Source organism: Rattus norvegicus, chromosome 7 (assembly GCF_036323735.1).
Source record: "Rattus norvegicus strain BN/NHsdMcwi chromosome 7, GRCr8, whole genome shotgun sequence".
Taxonomy (NCBI): domain Eukaryota; kingdom Metazoa; phylum Chordata; class Mammalia; order Rodentia; family Muridae; genus Rattus; species Rattus norvegicus.
In genome coordinates this window covers 116,242,697-116,260,687 of record NC_086025.1, presented here as the reverse complement: position 1 = coordinate 116,260,687, position 17,991 = coordinate 116,242,697, and the positions used below count along the sequence as shown (strand labels likewise).

The window sequence follows — 17,991 nt, the reverse complement described above, 5'->3', positions numbered from 1 at the left end:
GGCGGGTGGGGAGGAGCATGCTTAGGGCCAGGAATTCTGGGAAGAAGAAGTATGTTATCTCAACAAAGGGGTAATGATGCCTCCGCCTCTTTAGTGAGGTTTGGGGTGGATGGACTACTTGGGTAGAGGTGGTCCTGCCCTCCTGAGAAGTGATCCTTTAGTCATGTGATTAACCTGCCCGATCAGGCTAAGTCTTATGCTTTGGGTAGCTTGAAATGCTTACCCCAACCCCACCTCCAGGCCACAGAACTAGCTCTCCCTAGCAGACGTCTGCAGAGACCTACCCAGAGCTACTGAGTATGCGTCCCTGAAAGGCTATAGGAGTGGCTCCTTCCATAGGTTCCCAAGGAACACTAGCCGTAAGCTTTTATCTACCCTGAGCTGAGGGATTGGGACCTGACAACTGGGTTACCAGGTTTTCATGGTTCTTTTCTTCTTTTTTTTTTCTTCTTAATTTATTTTATATTTACTTATTTAATGTGGGGGTTGGGCATGCTATGGAGGTCAGAAGATAATTTTCAGGAACTTTTCTCTCTTCCCACCGTGTGGGTTTTAGGGCCTGAGTTTTCAAGTTAGGCGGGTTTGGGCATAAGCACCTTTACCTGAGCCATCCAGACCATAAGCACCTTTACCTGAGCCATCCTGACCACTCTGACTTTTTTTAAGTCCAAGGACAGTTTTATTAGAGTTTAGAAGAAAGACACCCCAGGACAAGTAAGGTGTAAATCTTAGCAGCTGCCCAGAGTACCAGAAAGAACTTAAGTTCTGGCCAGGGCCCGAGGTTAAAAAGAAATAGTTCTACACAGAGAAGCAGATGAACCCACTCAAACCTCACTGACTATGTGGCTAATAGGGCTGACCAGAATGTATGTGTTTCATGTCTACCAAAGCAGCGGTGTTTCCCCTTAACTTTTAACTCCCTAATTTACCTCCCCCCTCAACCCCCATGTTCAAAATAGTAGTATTTTCCTACTCTGTTTAAAAGCCACTATCACCTCTTCTACCTCCCTTCCCCCATTCCATTCTTTTTAAATATTTATGTATTGTATATAAGCACACTATATATTCGGACACACCAGAAGAGGGCATCAGATCTCATTACAGATGGTTATGAGCCACCCACCCTGTGGTTGCTGGTATTTGAACTCGGGGACCTCTGGAAGAGCAGCCAGTGTTCCTAACCACTGAGCCATCTTGTGGTTGCCCTGGTTTGATGGTTTCTTTCTGGAGCTACCCTGATTTGGGAAGTCAAGTGTCTCCAACCACTTCGGCAAGTTCAGAGGAAACTCCACTCCCCCAAATTCTGACAGTTAAACAAAAGCCAGCATTCCTCAGGAACTTGAGGCCAGTTCCCTCTAGGAAAAGGAGCCACGTCCCTTATCACTGGTGCAAGGGACGAATGGCTACCCGTGGTGCCTACTAGCATGCCAGAGGGCATGCTGGCCTCCAGGCTCCCTTAGTGTCACAAGTGTGTGTTCCTGCAGACATCCTGGCCTTCTCCTCCTGTCCCCTGCCCTCCCCTCCTGTCCTTTGCCAGACCCTGGGCTCTTCCCTCTCCCAGCTACTTATCCTCCTCATAATCAATCTTGCTATCTCTGCTACGCTCTCTTTCGCCCTCTTTCTTGCTCTCTCTTTTGCGCACCCCCACCCCCATCTCTCTGCTCCCCTCCTGCTTTCCTCATGGCCAAGTCCATATTCAGTCTACCACTTTCTCTGGATTCTTCCAGATGCCTCCAGCTGTTCTCTCCCGGGTAACTACAATAGAAACTTTCCTCTTAACGTGGGTTGGCCACAAGGATGGAGGGAGCAGATTAGAAAAACAAAGGAAATAACAGACTCATCTCCAGGATCAGCTTTGGGGAGACAGATCAACTTTACTCAGGGTGAATCAATGGCTTTATCTAGTTTTGGGGACGCCAGTAGGACTACGCAGGATGGGCGCTGACGGCTAAGGCACTGAGATGCCTCATTGTCATGAGGAGGTGTCCCAGGGATCCCGGGTGCTTGCTGAATGGGTCCTTAATGGCAGAAAGGAATTGAACTTGTAATCAAACTAAGACTATGTGACAGTCTGCAGGTAGGGGTGTGTCATGGTTTCAAGTTTTCTATACAAGGTCTGAGAAGGTGAAGTCCTGCTGGTAAGGGAGTCTGCCATTTTGCACCCACCTCAGAAGACTATCCGGATGGTCTTGGGTAGACTTCTACTTTAATTACCAGGACAATGCCTTAAGAACACCATTCTAGTCAACTTAGGCCACACCTCCTGCTTCCTCCCATCTCCCTCCTGCAAGTGAAGCTTGGGACTGACAATCATGAAGTTTTCTGAGATCCTTGCTCTGGGGTTCCTGTGCATCTGTCCCCTTCCCCTGCTCAGTGCCATGGATGCCGGTGCTTTGGACCATGCTCACACGTGGGTGAGAGTTTGGGCTTTCTCTGTACCCTCCGATCTCTAAAGCTATAATTTGTTGATTTTCTGTGCTTATGTTTGATTACATAGGAGAGGAGTCACAACTAAGCTATCCTTTTATTCCCCTTGGGACGGAGCCTTTTCTCCTCCTCCCTGCTTACTGCATTCATGTGAGACCTCTGAAATGGACCCTCCATGATTAGGGGGAAGGCTTTTACTGTGGCTAAAAGAGAGAACAGTCCAGAGCAGAGAGAGAAGAAAAAAAGCAGAGCTGTCTTAATTTGGGTTTCCAAGGCTATGAAGAGATACCAGGGCCTCGGCAACTCTTATTAAGGAAGACATTTAATTGGGGCTGGCTTAGAGTTTCCCGAGGTTGGGTTGGAGAGATGGCTTAGTAGTTGGGAGCCCTGACTGCTTTTCTGGAAGACCCACATTCAATTCTCAGCACACACCCGGCATCTCACAACTGTCTGTAACTCTGAGATCTGACACCCTCACACAGACATACATGTGGGCAAAACACCAATGCACATTAAAAAAAAAAAAGTTTCAGAGGTTCAGTCCATCATCATCATTGGCAAGAAGCACGGGGGCCACACAGGCAGACGTGCTGGAGAAGGACCTGAGAGATCTGTACTTTGACTACAACCCACGCTGGGCATAACTTGAGCATTAGGAGACCTCAAAGCCTGCCCCAACAGTGACACACTTCCTCCAATAAGGCCACACCTCCTAATAGTGCCACTCCCTGGGTCAAGCATTCAAGCACATGAGCCTATGGGGCCAAATCTGTTCAAACTATGACATAGAGCCACATATCCCTCCTGTCAGCCACAAGGGAAACAATGCCTTTTGGTGAAGAGATTCCCTGAAGAATGCTAGCTTTTATCTAACTGCCAGAGATCCTTCTATAGCCCAGCTTGAGTGGAGTCTAGACTCACTGATTGGACCAAAGTCAATGTCAATGGACCTGACATAATTGCTTTTTTTAAAAGATTTATGTATATGACACTGTCGTTGTCTTCAGACACACCAGAAGAGGGCATCAGATCCCATTACGGATGGTTGTGAGCCACCATGTGGTTGCTGGGAATTGAACTCAAGACCTCTGGAAGAGCAGTCAGTGCTCTTTTTTTTTTTTTTTTTTTTTTTTTTTGGTTCTTTTTTTCGGAGCTGGGGACCGAACCCAGGGCCTTGCGCTTCCTAGGTAAGCGCTCTACCACTGAGCTAAATCCCCAGCCCCGCAGTCAGTGCTCTTAACCACTGAGCCATCTCTCTTAGCCCACAACTGCTTTATTTAAGTCAGGGTCTTGTATCTCAGCTTTGTCACTGTGCAAGCAAAGATGACCTTGAACATCTCATCTTGCCTCTGTCACCCAACTGCCACCATGCCACCATGCTTGTCCTGTATGGTGCCGGGGATGGATGGAATCTTGGATTTTATGCATGCTATGTCAGCACTCTACCAACTGAACTGTGCTCACAGCCCAGCCCTCTGTGTGGACGTCTATCCTTTCTTCAGACGTGTAGTATCCCTAATAGTCCAGGAAGCAAACTGGAATGGAGACCTTCTTTCCCTTGCCCTGGGTAAGCCCCTGTCCTGGGCCTCTTACAGCCCCCTGGAGCATGGGGGCCGATGAGACAGACTCTGATGAACAGGTAAGGGACCCAGGGCTTACCCAGGGCATGTGTTCTATACGCAACCCTCCTGGGAAGGGGTACTGAAGTGGACTGGGGGACTCTGGGATACCTTAGTCTTTGTCTAAGCAGGTGAGAAGGCAATGGGAAAAGGACCTGACTTGACTGCAAGTGGAAGCAAGTGAAGCCATAGAGTTGGAATTGTGTTCTGACCGGTCACTCTTGAGAACTGAGGGGATGGTATTAAAAAAGAGGGCCAGTCCTGGTCAAAGACAATCTGCTGAACTTGGAAATCCCTGACCTTAGAGACTTGCCCTAGTAGCTCTCCTTTCCCAGCCTCCCTCCCTGTCACTGACAAAAAACACACCTGTCACTGTGGTCTCTGGAGACCTGTCTTTCAGGCAGGGTCCCAGACACACATCATGTTCTCTAAGCTAGTAAGGCTTAGAGCTTCCACCCAGCCTGGGGCTTTGTCTTGCCCCTCCTGGGGTCACATGTCATCGGCCAGCAGGACTCACCCCATCCAAGTCTGAGTTTCTCTGGTGGCCTGAAAACCTCAGCAGACTTGCCCATGCTCACTCACTGATGGGGCCACCACCACCCCCAATCTCACTTTGCAGGGACCTCCTGCCACTCCCACTTTACAGCCCCTGCACAGCTCCTCAGTGTCCCTGCTTCTCCTAAATGTGTCCCCATCTGACCCTGCTTGGTTGTTGAATGCTGTGTTTTTTTGTGCCTGATGAGAAGACCCCTGGATGGGGCTGCAAATCCTGTCTGCAGAGGCCTGGGGAGGGAACTGGTGGGGAACCTTGCCTGAGTAACCGTCTCTCTTCTGGTACCTGTACCCCCATCAGAACTCCTGACTCTCCACTGGCTCATTCTACTGGCACTCAGCCCAGAGGTGGGATCTATGGGGTTCAGCGTGGGCTGTATCTGCCCATCCCCGTGACACCATCTTGGCTCACAGTCAGCCAGGGAAGGAGACAGATACATCCATTAAGAGTGTTGTACTCGGGTTGGAAAACAGTGCTGGACCTGGTGCCAAGCTCTGTCTCTGCCAGCCTGTATTTCTGCCCAGTCTCATTGCCTGCAGTGAATCATGGAGGGTCCTGATAACAGGGAGCCAAGGGTAGGGCTTAGAGTGGCAGTGTAACCAGTTAACACACTACTTCAAAATAGCTCCCTGCCCTAGGGAAGGAAGCCTGGGGGTAGCGGGGGACTAACAGGGACATACCAGGCTGTTCTGACAAGGGCTGGAACCTGGAGCTGCAAGGTCCACCCAGTGGGACTATGAATCTAAAGTCACATGGGTATTGAGCTGTGACCAACTTGGCTGGGTACCTAACTTCTATTTCTGGATCTTCGGCTCCATATTCGATACCAAATATGGTATAGCCGGAGACTAGCACCTCCAGTCGTGGACAGGCATACCTTAGCCTACCTCAAGCCTGGTCTCCACCGTGTATCATAGTCTCAAATACTCAGGGGACACACGCTGCTGATGGCTGTCCAGACATCTACCTGTAGTCCTACTGGGTTCCCAGCACCCAGGGAACAGAGGCAGGCAGATCTCTGAGTTTGAGGCCAGCCTGGTCTACAGAGTGAGTTCCAGGACAGCCAGGGCTACACAGAAACCCTGTCTTTCTCAAAAAATAAAACAAGTCAAAATGCTTAGGACCAAAATCGCCTCACTCCCCAAAGGAGGAGGACAGAGCTAGGGTCTTCCCGGGGTCTGTCTCAGCTCTGCCACCCATATGACTCTGGCTGGGCTCCCAAGCAACTCAGTGACCATCTTCCCTCACTCCCTGGTGCTCTTGGTCATTTAGCCGTCGCCCCTCTGTTCAGCCACTGATCTCCTGGCTCCCAGACTTCCCCACACCTCGATGACTCTCCCACCTGCCTCTTTGTTGACAACACCTATGAAGCTGGGCAGGATTCCCGAGGCTGAACAAATACAAACACCAAATACGCTTGCCCTCGATGAGCTTCGCATCCCAGCAGGAAGGGAGGTTGGGAGCAAGATTGTGAGTTCGAGGTGTGAGAGCCTGAGCTGCTGACTCAGAAACAACAAAAATGTAAGGCCGTGATGCAGCTGAGTTGAAGCCGAGTTGAAGTTGCTCACATGAAGCGGTGTAGAAGGAGGGAGGATCAGAAGTTCAGGGTCACCTTTGGGCTATATAGTAAGTTGGAGACTAGGAAACTAGTCTGTTCTACAAGAGTTGGTTAGGGTTTTATTGAGACCATGGCGACTTTTTTTTTTTAAAGATTTATTTATTTATTATATATAAGTACACTGCAGCTGTCTTCAGACACACCAGAAGAGGGCATCAGATCCCATTACAGATGGTTGTGAGCTACTATGTGGTTGCTGGGAATTGAACTCAGGACCTCTGGAAGAGCAGTCAGTGCTCTTAACCACTGAGCCATCTCTCCAGCCCCCGACCATGGCGACTTTGAATGTGTTAGTACTCTGCCTGCACGTACACCTGCATGCCAGAAGGCATCAGATGGTTGTGAGCTACCATGTGGTCGCTGGGAATTGAACTCTGCACCTTTGGAAGAACCACTGACCAGGCTTAACCACTGAGCCACGTCCTCCAGCCCAAGCAGGGAGAGAAAGACTAGGTGTGGCCTAAGCATCTGAAACCTCTCCTCGTGCCCCAAGTGACACACTCCAACAAGTTCAAACCTCCTAATATCACCACTCCCTATGGGCCTATGGGAGTCATTTTTGTCTGAATTACCATATTGGGCTATCTAAATAAATGACCTATACAGTAAGCACAGTATTTTGTGCTACATGCTAGGGAAAATAAAAGTGGAATGCAGGGAGCTCTAGAGGAAGGTCTTAGAGGCTCGAGGGTGAGTTATGAGTGGAGAGTGAGCCACCCAAGCAGAAAGATTGACAGGTCCTGAGGCAACGGATTGAGTTCTGAGACACTGGAAAGGCAGATGGCTTAGCTAAGTAGCCAGGGAGAGAGTGGTGTGAAGAAAGACACAGATATAAGGCATATGCAGGGCCAGAGGACCTGAGTCTCTCCATGTCTGTGCGAGTCCATTCGAACTTGCTATAATAGCCTAGGCCAGCCTTGATCCTCTTGTCTCATCTTTGTAGTGATGAAAACATTGTTTGGCTTGGTTTGATTTTCAAGACAGAGTTTCTCTATGTAGCCTTGGCTGTCTTGGAACTTTCTCTGTTTGAGACCAGGTTAACTTTGAACTCAGATCCACTCGCCTTGCCTTTTAGGTGATTAGAGACAGATTAAAACATATTTAAAAGATTTGTTTATTATTTATGAGCACACTGGTGGCTCTCTTCAGACGCACCAGAAGAGGGCATCGGATCCCATTACAGATGGTTGTGAGCCACCATGTGGTTGCTGGGAATTGAACTCAGGACCTCTGGAAGAGCAGTCAGTGCTCTTAACCACTGAGCCATCTCTCTAGCCCCCTAGATTAAAACATTTAAGACTCACTTTACATTCGTGTATATCTCTCTGTGTGTGCACACGTGTGTTTAGTTACCGGCATTTGTGATCCCATAGTTGAGGGGTCTGAACTCCAGTCTGATGCAGCAGTAGGCTCTCTTGTCCACTGAGCCAGCTCTCCATCCTCAAAGTTTGATGTTTGTCTGTTTGTTTTGAGACAGGGTTTCTCTGTGTAGTCCTGACTGTCCTGGATCTCAACTCTGTAGACCAGGCTGGCCTCAAACTCAGATCTGTCTGCCTCTGCCTCCTGAGTGCTGAGATTAAAAGGCATGTAACGCCATACCTACAATTTGTTTTCAAATAGCCTCTATGTTGCCCAAGCTGGTCCCACCAACTTGTGTGTGAACTCAGATGTTCCCCAGTCGCTGTGCACAGCTCTTGGGTTTTGTTTGTTTGTTTGTTTGTTTGTTTTTCATCTTGTCCTGGTTCTTGGCTTTTGAGACAAGGTCTCACTATGTAGCCCAGGCTGGCCTGGAACTTATAGTGATCCTCCTGCCTCTGCTCCGGGGCTGAGATTCAGCCTTTGACTCATTTGCTGAGTATGAGCTGATCTGGGGCAAGTATATGAGCTGCCTTCCTTGGTGCCTCCCACAGTCCCCTCCAGCCTGTGGTGTCAACAAAAGTGCAGGCTCCTACTGACCAGTGCCTCCTCCATTTGACTGGCTCTTCCTGGTGCCCAGCCCAATTGCCACTTCACCCAGGGAGTTCTAATCAATTGGATTGTCCCTGTTTCCAGCCAGTGCTCCCACAGGACTGAGCATAGGCAAATGTGCTCAGTTTGGCGACAGGGTCGGACAGGCTCTGAAAGCCAAAGCTGATGGGCTCGCCCTTCTGGACGGGAGGGTGCAGCTGCTGACGGCCTCTAGCTATCTCAGACTTTTTTGCCTTCCGTCTTTTGCAGGTGGGCTTGGCAGGCCTGAGCATGAGAGGACAGTCCATAAATTCCTGTTCGCACAGAAGATCAGCTGCTCACCCAGTGCACATGTTCAGGATGCCTGCAGGCTGCTAGGACCCCCAACCTCCTTGTCATGGACTGCCCAGGCTGGTCAGTAGCTCTTTAACCTGGAGAGAGTTCAGCAAGGTTGGCTCAATGGGATGATAATTCCAAGTGTCCTGGGAGGGACTCAGTTCTCAGCTTCCAGTAGCATCTACCTGACTGGGTCTACTGTGACCTCTTCCCACTCCAAACTGCTGGTTCCCAATGTCAAAATAACACAATTGGCCGGGTGGTAGTGGTGTATGCTTTTAATCTCCCCACTCAGGAGGTTGAAGCACATGGATCTCTCTGTCAGTTTGAGGCCAGCCTAGTCTCTGGTCTAAAGAGCAAGTTCTGGGACATCATCAGGGCTACACAGAGAAAGCCTGTCTCCAAAAACAAACAAACAAAGAACAAACCAGATGCAACTGTCCTCTGGAGTGGCCAAGGGCCTGGGAGGTGTGACTGCAGCCCAGAGCATACAGCAGGTATGGCATTAATGTTCTGGCTATAGGGCAGAGTTCATCCAGTGACTCAGACACACTCTTAGCTACGGCCTACCAGAGCCAGCTATCTCCCCAGACAGTCCACCCCACCCACTCCTCCTATGCACATCCTGTCACTTTCTGCCTGGGGACAGCATGAGGAGTATAGACTGTCCATTTCCTCATCCTTAGGTCAGAGGTGAGGAGAGGCGAGGATTAGCCCGTGTCAGGGTTTAACAGGTTTGTATGTGTGAAGTGCTCCGATGGTTAGATGGCCAATAGTTATTGAAAGAGCTGAAGTATGAAGCATTTGACTATGGTGGGGGCATCACTGCAGTTCCAACACTTGGGAGGCTGAGGCAGGAGGATCACAGGTCAAAAAACAGCCTGGTCTCTATAGTGAACGCAAGGCCCTCCTCACCAACTTAGAGAGTCTGCCAGGTGTGGTAAGCAGCACGTGCGGTTAATCCTATTGAAGACCTGAGTTTGGTCCCTAAGACCCATGTTGGGCGACTCACATCCACCTGTAAATGAGATAACTTGAGAGATGGCCCAGCAGTTACAACTACTGGCTCTCTTCCAGAAGACCCAAGGTTTGGTTTCCAGCTCCCACATGACACCACTCACACCTTCCCGTTTCCAGTCCCAGGGGATCCAGTGCCCTCCTTTGGTCTTCAAGAGTACTTCATGCATGTGGTACACAGATAGACGCACAGGAAAAAAACACCCATGCACATAAAATAAATAGTATGTAATAAATCCTTGTGGGGGAGGGGCACATGGCTTGAGTACCCTTCGGTCTCTATGCCCCCAGGGCTGGGGTTCTGCGCATGCACGGCTGTTTCTGCTTTCCCCATGGGCTCCCTGGATCTGAACTCAGGTACTCATCCTTGGTCATCTGTACTAGGTCTTGGTGCCAAACATGCTCAAGGCATTTAGTGGCCTGTCTCTGAGTAAGCCAAAACCTGTTCATGGAGCAGAGGGGTCAAAGGACAAGCTACCAGTATCCAGAAGAGGCCCACTTGGTCAGGCAGAGGGTGTTATGTGGCAAAGTTGTTGCTTCTGACTGTCCTTGCATGAGCCAGACTCTGGCTGTACACTGTGAGACACATCGCTTCTGGTCCCTAGACATTCAGAGGTTTATGACCCAAAGAGCAAAAAGGGCCTTGCCCAGACCTCGCCTACAGCTCCTTTTTCACAGATGAATAGCCAACATGCCAGATCATGCCTCTTGGGTCCCAGAGACCCTAGGTTTTGGAATATTATTTTTCCCTGGCGTCAGCAGGAAACGTGTTTCTTTTTTTCTTTCTTTCTTTTTTTTTTTTTTCTTTTTCTTTTTTTTCAGAGCTGAGGACAGCAGGGCCTTGTGCTTGTTAGGCAAGCACTCTACCACTGAGCTAAATCCCCAACCCCAGGAAACGTGTTTCTTGAGGGTCACAGATGACTGCGTCTGACTTTCCTGAACGTTGATGGTCATGTTTTACAGACAAGTCAATCCTTATGGGCATCTCCCGTTCGGATCTGGAGGAGACCATGTCCAAGCCCCCCGACTGCCTGCCTCGGATGCTCAGGGGCACGCCCAGACAGCGGGTCTTCACCCTCTTCATTATCAGCTTCAAGTTCACCTTCTTGGTCTCCATCCTGATCTATTGGCACACAGTGGGTGCACCCAAGGACCAAAGACGACAGTACAGCCTGCCAGTGGACTTCCCCTGCCCCCAGCTGGCCTTTCCTAGAGTCTCTGCCCCAGGCAACATCTTCTTCCTAGAGACCTCCGACAGGACCAACCCCAGCTTTCTGTTTATGTGTTCTGTGGAATCAGCTGCCAGGGCACACCCTGAGTCCCAGGTGGTGGTGCTCATGAAAGGGCTGCCTAGGGACACTACCGCATGGCCCCGGAACCTTGGCATCTCTCTCCTGAGCTGCTTTCCCAATGTCCAGATACGACCTTTGGACCTGCAAGAACTGTTTGAGGACACGCCACTGGCAGCCTGGTACTTGGAGGCACAGCACAGGTGGGAACCCTACCTGTTGCCGGTGCTGTCTGACGCTTCCAGGATCGCACTCCTCTGGAAGTTTGGTGGCATCTACTTGGACACAGACTTCATCGTCCTCAAGAACTTACGCAACCTGACCAACATGCTGGGCATCCAGTCCCGCTACGTCCTCAATGGCGCCTTCCTAGCCTTCGAGCGTAAGCACGAGTTCCTGGCACTGTGCATACGTGACTTTGTGGCCCATTACAATGGTTGGATTTGGGGCCACCAGGGCCCCCAACTGCTTACCCGAGTCTTCAAGAAGTGGTGTTCCATCCACAGCCTGAAGGAGAGCCGAGCTTGCCGCGGGGTCACTGCCCTGCCTCCCGAGGCCTTTTACCCCATCCCCTGGCAGAACTGGAAGAAATACTTTGAAGACGTCAGCCCCGAGGAGCTAGCCCAGCTGCTCAATGCCACCTATGCTGTTCATGTGTGGAACAAGAAAAGTCAGGGTACACATCTAGAGGCCACATCCAGGGCTCTGCTGGCTCAGCTACATGCCCGCTACTGCCCTACGACGCACAGAGCCATGACGATGTACTTGTGACGGCCCTCCAGGCACAAGTGATGTCATATCAACATTGTTACCAGAGAGGCAAGATGAGCAGCCAGGAAAAGAGGGCCCTGAGATGCTTCTGTTGACCAGAGGAGACCGAGCTGGCCCGGGGAACATGTGCCACTTCCACACCTGCCCCTCCAGGCCAGAGGGGGACTGGTGGATACACTTTGTCCAGTGTTCTAGGCTGACCAGTGATTCCAGAATCACAGCATCTGGGACCTTCACGGGCTAGATCACAAGAATGCCAAAGAGCTCTAAGGTAGCTGGAAGACAGTTGGTTAGAGGTGGGGTCATTTGCGGAGCTCTGGAAAACCTGTGTTGAAATGCTAGTGGGAGAGGATCTAGCTCCATCAGACTCCTGAGCCCAAGGAGAGGAGCAGAGCTCTCAGGAAACACCATCTTCCCTCCCCTGGGACACTGCATTGAAGCTTTGTCACAGCCCGTTCCAGCGCTCAGGGATGGGGAAATTCTTTAGGTTCCTGTTGTAGACACTGGGGGCTGTAATAAAAGTGACTCAGGAGCATGTAACGCCTCGTGGTCATATAGCACACTCATGAACTCACTGTTTCTACAGATGGGAACAGGCTGGAGGGTGGCCATTTCATCGGGGTTACAAAATTCACTTGGGGAGGCTGCGCTCAGAACTGGGTGGCGGGCTGACACGGCATGGGAGCAGCCTGTGGTCCCACCTCACTTCTCAAGGCTCACGTGGAGTCCTAGCCTACTTGGAACCCTTTGTTATTGGTTTTTTTTTTTTAATCTTTTTTTTAAAAATTGGTTTATTTATTTTATAAGTACACTGTAATAGCACATCAGAAGAAGGCATCAGATCCCATTACAGATGGTTGTGAGCCACCATGTGGTTGCTGGGAATTGAACTCAGGACCTCTAGAAGAGCAGTCAGTGCTCTTAACCGCTGAGCCATCTCTCTAACCCTGCTTGGAACCCTTAGTAAGACTAGATTTCTTTTAGCCTAAATGGGGCTCAGTGTGAACACCAAGGCGTGAGAATAGGGACTAGCCACAGCCAAGACTGGAAGGTGACTCTGGCCTCACCCTGGAAGCCTGGCTAGGCTACTGGTAACTTCTGGAAGTGTCCAGCTATGCAATACTAGAAATATCTCAGCAGCCACAGCTGATTCTTCTCTGGCATGGCTGGGCATCCCCATGGGACAGCTCTCCAGCCTGTGTTCTGCCTGCACTCAGGCAGTAAAGAGAGGAGTTGCCTGGTTCCAAAGGTATTCTGATGAGATTTTTGGTGATGACAATGGATTGTAAGCCAATTATTTCTCTGGTCAATCGAAAAGGTCTATCATTTGAAAAGGTCTCAACTGTAGGGGCTGGAGAGATGGCTCAGTGGTTAAGAACACTTTCGCTACTCTCCTGGAGGACCCAAGATTGCTTGCCCAAGTTTGGTCAAGCATTCTATGTGGCACCTCACAACCGCCTTAACTCCAGCCCCAAGAACCCTGATGTCTTGTGGATTCCAGTGGCTCCTGAACTCACATGTGCACATGCGCACATATACACTCCGATCTCCACAGTCCGGGCTGGCTGGTGGGCAACTTTCAGTAGTTCTCCTGTTTCAGTCTCACTTTGGCAGCTTCATCCACCTTTCATTTCTTTCTGTTTTGGGCCTTATAGGCATTATTTGAACAACGCAAACACTCTCCGTGACTGTACATAGCGGGTGTGTGTGTGTGTGTGTGAAATGGGGCTGGAGAGATGATTAAGAGCACTGACTGCTCTTCCACAGGTCCTGAGTTAAATTCCAGCAACCTCTGTTGCCCTCATAAAATAAATAAATCTTTTTTTTTTAAAAAAGTGAAATGTGGGGTTGGGGATTTAGCTCAGTGGTAGAGCGCTTGCCTAACAAGCACAAGGCTCTGGGTTCGGTCCCCAGCTCCAAAAAAAAAAAAAAAGTGAAATGCATCACTCTCTCCCCACAAACTCTTCCATAGCTCCCTGTTTGAAAAACAAAACACTTAGGCACACCATTCAAGGCCTCTCCACACACACACACACACACACACACACACACACACACACACCCGACTCCATTCATACTAAACTCATATTCTTGGCCCCTTAGAACTCCTTTTTTTTTTTTTTTTTTTTTTTTTTTCGGAGCTGGGGACCGAACCCAGGGCCTTGCGCTTCTTAGGCAAGCGCTCTACCACTGAGCTAAATCCCCAACCCTAGAACTCTTTCTCATAGCAGTGTCTTGCAGTGTCTTGACACCATGCCTCTGCCATGTTGCCGACAATGCTTCTCCCAACCACCTCTCGCTGCTAACTTACAATGCAGACTGCCTCTTAGGAAGCCTTCTGGGAGGGGCTGGAGAGATGCCTCAGTGGTTAAGAGCACTGACTGCTCTTCCAGAGGTCCTGAGTTCAATTCCCAGCAATCACATGGTGGCTCACAATCATCTGTAATGGGATCTGATTCCCTTTTCTGGTGTGTCTGAAGACAGCTACAGTGTACTCATATATAAAATAAATAAACCGGGGTTGGGGATTTAGCTCAGTGGTAGAGCGCTTGCCTAAGAAGCGCAAGGCCCTGGGTTTGGTCCCCAGCTCCAAAAAAAAAAAAAAAAAAAAAGAAACCTTCTGGGACTGAGCCTCCTCCAGCCACACAGTACCTAGGGATAGTCCCAGTTTAGCTGAGTGCATCTCAGGGCTCTTTCCAGGCTGGGGTCTCAAAAAATCTTATCCCTTGTAGGGCCAAGGGCTCAGAAGGGCTGGCCTTGGTCTACTGCTTGCTCCTTTGGGTACATCAGTCTGAGACTTGGCCACATAACCCCTCTGTACAGTAAGTAGATAGAGAAGTTGCAGAGTGCTCTCTGAGGTCCTCTGGGCAGATCCAGGAGGCAGCTCTGGTCCCCGACCTTCCTCAAGCAGAGATCTGAATGTTGGTCTGAGAATTATCACTAAACAAGAGAGGGCCACTTTTTTCCACCTTTCATCCAAACAGCCTGTGTCTCATCCAGCCACTTCATAGACTGCCAGTCAAGATACACAGCACACCAGAAATAACAGCATACATACATACCCTGGAGAATAGGCTGGAAGTTGGGAGGCAGGGCTTGGATGACAGGAATGAAGGGCTGACTCATTCCTAGGTGAGAGAGGCCTTGAGGCCCAGTGAGGGGATCCCAGCATCCAGTATCACCGGCCTCATTCATGCACTTCCTGGGCTGGGAAGTCTAGCTTACTGTCCAGCTAAAAGCTTTTACCAGCCTCTGAGCTGTGGCCTGTTCCGGCCTCTGCCTGTTTTACGAAGAGGAACTAAGTCATGCTGACTCCAGCATGGGTGTGACTATCAAAGGAGTCACACTGTGTGCACCCAAATCCTTTATCATCACACCCCATCTTCCACACCAGGGAGTGGAGGTTCAGTCTAGAGCCTATGTGATGTTAGGTTGATGGGTGCAGGCTTGGAGAGCTGTGTGGGCTCAGCGCTTGGCAATTCTTTTTTTTTTTTTTTTTTTTTTTGGTTCTTTTTTTTCGGAGCTGGGGACCGAACCCAGGGCCTTGCGCTTCCTAGGTAAGCGCTCTACCACTGAGCTAAATCCCCAGCCCCGGCAATTCTTATAACTTCAGCGCACCCACAGACTAGACCCTCAGACCCTTCCTCACACACAACTCCATGCAGGGACCTCCCACCCCACCTTCTGCTCGGGCCTGATTCCAGATACCCTGCCGGCATTTTCCCCTGTCCTGGCACAATCCCCACGTCCCCCAGAGGGCAGATACCCTGGCAACCTCAGGCAGCCTCTCTCTGGAGAAGTCAGAATTTCACTGCTCAGCTGGATTCTGAGAAAGGAAAAGGGAGGGGCTGCCAGGGTGGAATGTGTCCTGGGGGCAAGAAATCAGATCCTCAGTAGTATGGATGGTGTCTCCCTGGCTGGTCTGTTTACAAATGTTTTTGTCCATGGCTGAGGAAGACAGAACCCATAGGGGCCCAAGGCGAGTTATGTGTCATTACCTAAAGATTCCAGGCTGGCCAGCATGAAAGCCTTTCCCAGCAGCTCAGGGCTAGGGGGCTAACTTCTCCTGGCTGCTATACCAACATTAAGCCTCTTGTTTAAATATTAAATTGGATGGTTCCTGAATAGAGGCCAAGGATTAATGAGCACTGTCCTGGAAGTCTGAGTTCTTGCTGGGCTTACAAACCTCTGCTTGGGCCCGGTTGGGCGCTAGGCATGCTGGGAATTTTGTGAAGCTGGAGGTCTGGCGTGGAGAAGGTTCAAATGTGATCTCTCCCAGCACAGGGTGGCAGAGGGAGCAAGCATATCCTACTTAGGGTCTCTTTCTGTGATAAACACCACGACCAAGAGCAACTTGGGGAGGAAAGGGTTTAGTTCATCTTTCAGTTTATAGTCTCATCCAGAGAAGTCGGGGCAGGAATTCAAACAAGGCAGGAAACTGGAGGCAGGAGCCGACACAGAGGCCATGGAGAGTGTATTGCTTACTGGCTTGTCCCTCGTGGCTAGCATAGCTTGCTTATGGAATTAGTGACCGCCTGCCCAGGGGTGGCCCCACCCATAATGGGGTGAGCCCTCTAACATCATTAATTAAGAAAATGTACCCAGGCTGGCTCACAGCCCAATCTGGTGGTGGCATTTTCTCAATTGAGGTTGTTTTTTTCTTCCAAAATGATGTTAGTTTGTGTCCAGTACCAGCCAGCATAACATACTTCCAGTAAAGTCTGGACAGGAGGAAGCCATTTGGTGGTGGCACTGAAGTGGAGACCAGAAGCCACCCATGATGTCCTTAATTCAACAACGGAACACAAACTTCACTCAGCTCTGTCAACTCCCAAAGAGAAGCAAGTGAGACCCCAGAGGCATCCATCTAGGTGCCACTGCAGCAGATGAGAACTTAATATTCATCCATGACAAATTGGGACAGCATCCTGAAAGCTGCTGTAACCAAAAAGCCCAGCGATTTGCAGCTATGGCCGCTGCAGTCGACTAAACAGGTGCGCATTGGTGTCCAAGTTACGTGACTCAAATTTACTCACATCCCATCTGGCTGAACTTTACGTGACCACATCCTACCCAGGGACTGAAGAAAAGGGAGGAAACTAGAACCTCAGGCTAAATGACCTAAGGCTGGTTTCCTCTCATGTTGGCTGCCTCTACCATCAGACTGTCATGTTGACTGCCTCTACCGTCAGACACCTCCTCTCTCAAGTCTGATCTATTGGTGAGCCTGGCATCATCATGCCTGAGCCCTGACATAGGGAAGCCCCACGACTGCTTGCTAAATGAATGGAAGAGGCCCTGCTAACTTCCCAGGTGTACCCCAAATAATGTCCTACTGCATTGTTCCCACTTTGTAGCTGCTCTAAACACTGGCCCAAAGGGCTCTGCTTCCTCTCCCGCTGCCCATCTCCAGGTACAGCAACTGCTTCTCTCTTCCTTTTCTGATTTTTTTTTTTTTTTTGAGACAGGATCTCATGTAGCCCAGGTGAATAAAACAGAGTTCCTGCTATTGTTTGCTGTTGAATGCCCCTAAAGGTATAGTCCTGGGAAATGGTGGAACCTCAGGGCTTTGGCCTTTTGGGAGATGTTTAGGTCCCTCAAAAGGGATTGTGGAACCCAGTCCCTTCCTGTTTTGCTCATTCAGTGCCCCACCTACCTAGCCGAGCACCGAGCACCGTAATGTCTACAATTCTGAGCCAAAACAAATCTTTCTCTTTCTCAAGTTGACTAGCCAGCCTGGGGCCTCTCTTACAGGCACAGCAAACAAGCAGCAAGCCTCATTGGGAACCTTGCCAATTGTTTCCTCACAGAGAATTTAATGCACAAAGCACAGAGGTATGCTGAGTAAGCTCAGCACTTCTGAGGTAGAGGCTGAAGGATCGAAAGTTCATGGCCAGCCTCAGCTATGCATCACGTTTGAGGCTAGCCTGGGCTACATGAGATCCTGTCTCAAAAAAAAAAAAAAATCAGAAAAGGAAGAGAAGCAGTTGCTGCACCTGGAGATGGGCAGCGGGAGAGGAAGCAGAGACCTTTGGGCCGGTGTTTAGAGCAGCTACAAAGTGGGAACAATGCAGTAGGACATTATTTGGGGTACACCTGGGAAGTTAGCAACTGGTGGAAAAGGCCTGACTTCAGTGCCTGAAGGATGATGCAGTCCCTGAGGCTCAAAGTAAGAAGGAACACGGTGAGGTAGGTGTTCTCTTCCGGCAGGGCTGGGCCACATCCTTCCACCCTGGCCGTTATCCCTCCAGGCTCAAACTGGGACTGCAAACAGCAGGACTCAGTCCAGTGTCCCGGGTTTTCAGGCTACCAGCTTCAGGCTGTGGCAATACCATCAGCTTCCCAGGTGTCCGGAACTGGAAAGGGCATTTCTGTGGCACCGACAGGGTGTCCCCTGTAGGGGACAATCTAGAG

General features: G+C 50.0%; 1 protein-coding gene across 4 annotated transcripts in view; it reads left to right on the top strand.

The window, feature by feature from the left end:
* The window catches only part of A4galt (alpha 1,4-galactosyltransferase), a 24,347-nt gene extending 12,230 nt beyond the window's left edge, over window positions 1–12,117 (top strand). The window contains exons 2-3 of one of the 4 annotated variants that reach the window (XM_006242117.5): window positions 8,435–8,578; window positions 10,481–12,112. In XM_006242117.5, the coding sequence (XP_006242179.1) occupies window positions 10,495–11,577 (1,083 nt within the window). In that variant the 5' untranslated portion in view covers window positions 8,435–8,578; window positions 10,481–10,494 and the 3' untranslated portion in view covers window positions 11,578–12,112. Of the gene's footprint in view, window positions 1–8,434; window positions 8,998–10,480 lie in introns of those variants that run through there. The other 3 variants (XM_006242118.5, NM_022240.2, XM_017595081.3) reach the window with 3 other exon arrangements.
* Window positions 12,118–17,991: the final 5,874 nt, after the last annotated feature.